Source organism: Seriola lalandi, unplaced genomic scaffold, assembly GCF_002814215.2.
Source record: "Seriola lalandi dorsalis isolate HSWRI2012SDOR001 ecotype SW California unplaced genomic scaffold, Sedor1 jcf7180002054876, whole genome shotgun sequence".
NCBI lineage: Eukaryota > Metazoa > Chordata > Actinopteri > Carangiformes > Carangidae > Seriola > Seriola lalandi.
The window spans coordinates 107,086-110,426 of NW_019525429.1; the positions used below are offsets into that span (position 1 = coordinate 107,086).

A 3,341-nucleotide genomic window follows, 5' to 3' on the forward strand; every position below is an offset into this window, starting at 1 on the left:
TCCATAAAATCTCTGTTTTCATGTGGAGAGCGGACGAAGCAGCAGCAGCAGCAGCAAACATCACCACCTGTGTGTGTGTGTGTGTGTGTGTGTGTGTGTGTGTGTACAAGTGTGTAATGTTTCTGTAGAGGAAGTTCCTCCTCATCTTACACGTCTCTTCTCTGTGCCAAACGTTAAACTGTGAATCCTTGATGCAACACAATCTACACACACGACTCAAAGGGAAACTAATTACAGATCTGGTTTATACAGAGAGGAAAATATTAATATGAGAATATTATATATTAGAAAAGTTTGGATTTTACCAGAAAAGAAAAAGTCACAACCAGTTAATGGATGAAATCATCTCCTGGGTTTGTTGTTTCTGAAAACAGCGTCACGACTCTGACTGAGGCCTCATTTTCTCAAAGTTTGATTTAATTTTTTTTTAAACTTTTCTTGTGCAGAAGTAGAAAAATAAATTTACAGCCAAGATCAGATCTGTGCAGCTGAAATAATGTTTTAGCAGATAATCTCTCGCCAGTAGCTGGTGACACGTGTTTACACTGAGGGAATCACTTTAGTATAGAAAGTAGAGGGGTACTGTGTGTGTGTGTGTGTGTGTGTGTGTGTGTGTGTGTGTGTGTGTGTGTGTGTGTGTGTGTGTGTGTGGGGCTGACATTCAGCTCTCCAGTCCTGTGGCCATCTGCAGCCTGTGAGGCAGAGATGATCTGGGATTATTCACGCAGAGAAACTGCACTTGAAGACGGATCAGAGTTGCCGTGGTTTCCGCTGCGTCCGGCTCTTTCTATAATCACGGATCAAAAGCAGCAAACCTGAAGAGAAGAGTTGGATTTATTTTTGTGTATGTGTGTGTGTCGTCCAATAGGACGCCGGCAGCCAGCAGATCGGATTCCTGTTGGGCAGCTGCGGCGTTACCGTGGCGCTGACCAGTGACGCCTGCCACAAGGGTCTGCCCAAGAGTGCAACAGGAGAGATCCCACAGTTCAAAGGTGAGAGGGAAGATCATCAATCATGGCTGGGGGGGGGGGGTCTGTCAGGAGTGCACATAATGAGAACATGAGCAGGAGGCGGGGCTTAGTCTGACATGAACGTGTGAAACATTCAAACGCTCACACGTAGAAATAACCATGAAGAGAAAACACAAAGACGTCACATGAGGTTTCTGATGATTTTTAACTTCAGGTGTAAAATTTTATTTATTTTGATTTTATTATTGGTTTAATGTGAGAATAAAATCATTTAATTATGATATATGCTCTCTCTCTCTCTGTCTCTTTCTCTCTCTCTCTCCCTCTCCCTCTCTCTCTCTGTCTCTCTCCCTCTCTCTCTCCCTCTCTCTCTCTCTCCCTCTCTCTCTGTCTCTGTCTCTCTCCCTCTCTCTCTCTCTCTGTCTCTCTCTCTGTCTCTCCCTCTCTCTCTCTCTCTCTCCCTCTCTCTCTGTCTCTCTCTCTCCCTCTCTCTCTCTCTTTCCCTCTCTCTCTCTCTCTCTCTCTCTCTCTCTCGCCCCTCCCTGCAGGTTGGCCCAAGTTGCTGTGGTTTGTAACGGAGTCCAAGCATCTCTCCAAACCTCCCAGAGACTGGTTCCCTCACATCAAAGACGCAAACAACGACACTGCTTACATAGAGGTCAGCTGACACACACACACACACACACACACACACATCAGCCTGTCTCCTCTTCATCAGCCTCTGTGCTGCTGGTTCACTTCCTGTCTGACTGAGGTCTAAAACTAATGGAGCTTTGATTTATGCAGCGCATTAAAAATCTAATGTCTCTTATCAGTGTAATCACCAGATTAATCAAACAGAAGCAGATTTCTGATTCTGCGTTCTACAACATTAGTTGATTGATCTCATTTTAAAGGAACAGTTTGATGTTTTGAGATACGTAGATCGACGCCTCTCTCAGTCAGGAGAAAGTTAAAGTTCTTCTTCTTCTCCAGCTTCAGTGATTTCCTGGTGAAATATTGTTTCTTTTTACTCGTTGTTTTCTGTTCAGAAAGAAGAAGATTTAATGTCCTGGTAGGTGGGACAGAGACAGACAGCTGTTTCTCCTGCTTCCAGTCTGTGTGATAAGCTAAGCTAACTGTTAGCTTCATATCTACCAGGTGTCGGGCCTCTAAAGGACATTTCTCAAAATGTTGAACCGTTCTTTAAATTTTGTTTCATAAAGCGTCAAGAATATTTTATGAACAGCGTCGTCTGATACTTTATAATCAATCGATCAATTAACATTGTTTTTTTTATTTTAACATATTCTGGTTCCAGCTTCATAAATGTAACATCAGCTGTTTTATATCGATGTACGTTAAATGTTTGACTGTAGCTCAGACAATCTGACGACGTCACCAAAGACTCTCATTATTAAAACCCTAAAATTCTTAATTTTTGTTTCTTCGATCTTAATTTTGCATTTTTTTTTTATTAGTTTGGATTTATTAACTTTATTTTCATGGGTAGCATCTCATACGTCAGACATTTTAAAATGATCAAATAAATAAATACTGATCTTCTCCTTCGTCTCTTCCCATCCCTCCGTCTGTTGTTTTCCTCTCAGTATAAAACCTGTAAGGACGGCAGCGTGCTAGGCGTCACGGTGACGAGGATCGCTCTGCTCACACACTGCCAGGCTCTCACCCAGTCCTGCAGCTACACTGAGGGTACGCACACACACACACACACACACACACACACACACACACAGACATAGACAGCTCAATGTCTAGGTCACAATTTAATAATTCAGCCCGTTTTCTCCTCCTCTGCGTCTGTAGCCGAGACCATAGTGAACGTTCTTGACTTTAAGAAGGACGTGGGCCTGTGGCACGGCATCCTGACGGTAAGATACCCGCTGCAGGTCGGAGGTCGTGACCCTCATTTCCTGTTTGTTTTCCACCCTTTTAATTGAAGGTGGGGGAGGGGGGAAACAACGAGAATCAATTTGGCGTTTAAGTAAAACTTCAAACTGTTTCTGCCTCTCGTAACTTTGATGTGAAATCCTGTGTTTTAATATTTCGCTGACACATGATAGAAATGTGAAACAGCTCTTTCAGCTTTAAATATCATCTCCTTCTATGTGTGTGTGTGTGTGTGTGTGTGTGTGCGTGCAGAGCGTGATGAACATGATGCACGTGATCAGCGTGCCCTACTCGCTGATGAAGGTCAACCCTCTGTCGTGGATCCAGAAAGTCTGCCAGTACAAAGGTCAGACACACACTCCACCTGTCACTCAGCTCAGTCAATCCACTCCATTCACCTGTCCGTCAAATAGATTACATGCTAATTTCCCTCTGTCTGTCTGTGTGTGTGTGTGTGTGTGTGTGTGTGTGTGTGTGTGT

At 43.6% G+C, this 3,341-nt stretch overlaps 1 protein-coding gene across 1 annotated transcript in view; it reads left to right on the forward strand.

The window, feature by feature from the left end:
* Positions 1 to 3,341, forward strand: part of LOC111671408 (disco-interacting protein 2 homolog C-like) — a 45,490-nt gene that overhangs the window by 22,406 nt on the left and 19,743 nt on the right. Inside the window, exons 9-13 of the mRNA XM_087179904.1 lie at positions 869 to 992; positions 1,520 to 1,629; positions 2,561 to 2,663; positions 2,778 to 2,842; positions 3,114 to 3,207. Coding sequence (XP_087036030.1) covers positions 869 to 992; positions 1,520 to 1,629; positions 2,561 to 2,663; positions 2,778 to 2,842; positions 3,114 to 3,207 — 496 coding nt within the window. The remainder of the gene's footprint in view (positions 1 to 868; positions 993 to 1,519; positions 1,630 to 2,560; positions 2,664 to 2,777; positions 2,843 to 3,113; positions 3,208 to 3,341) is intronic.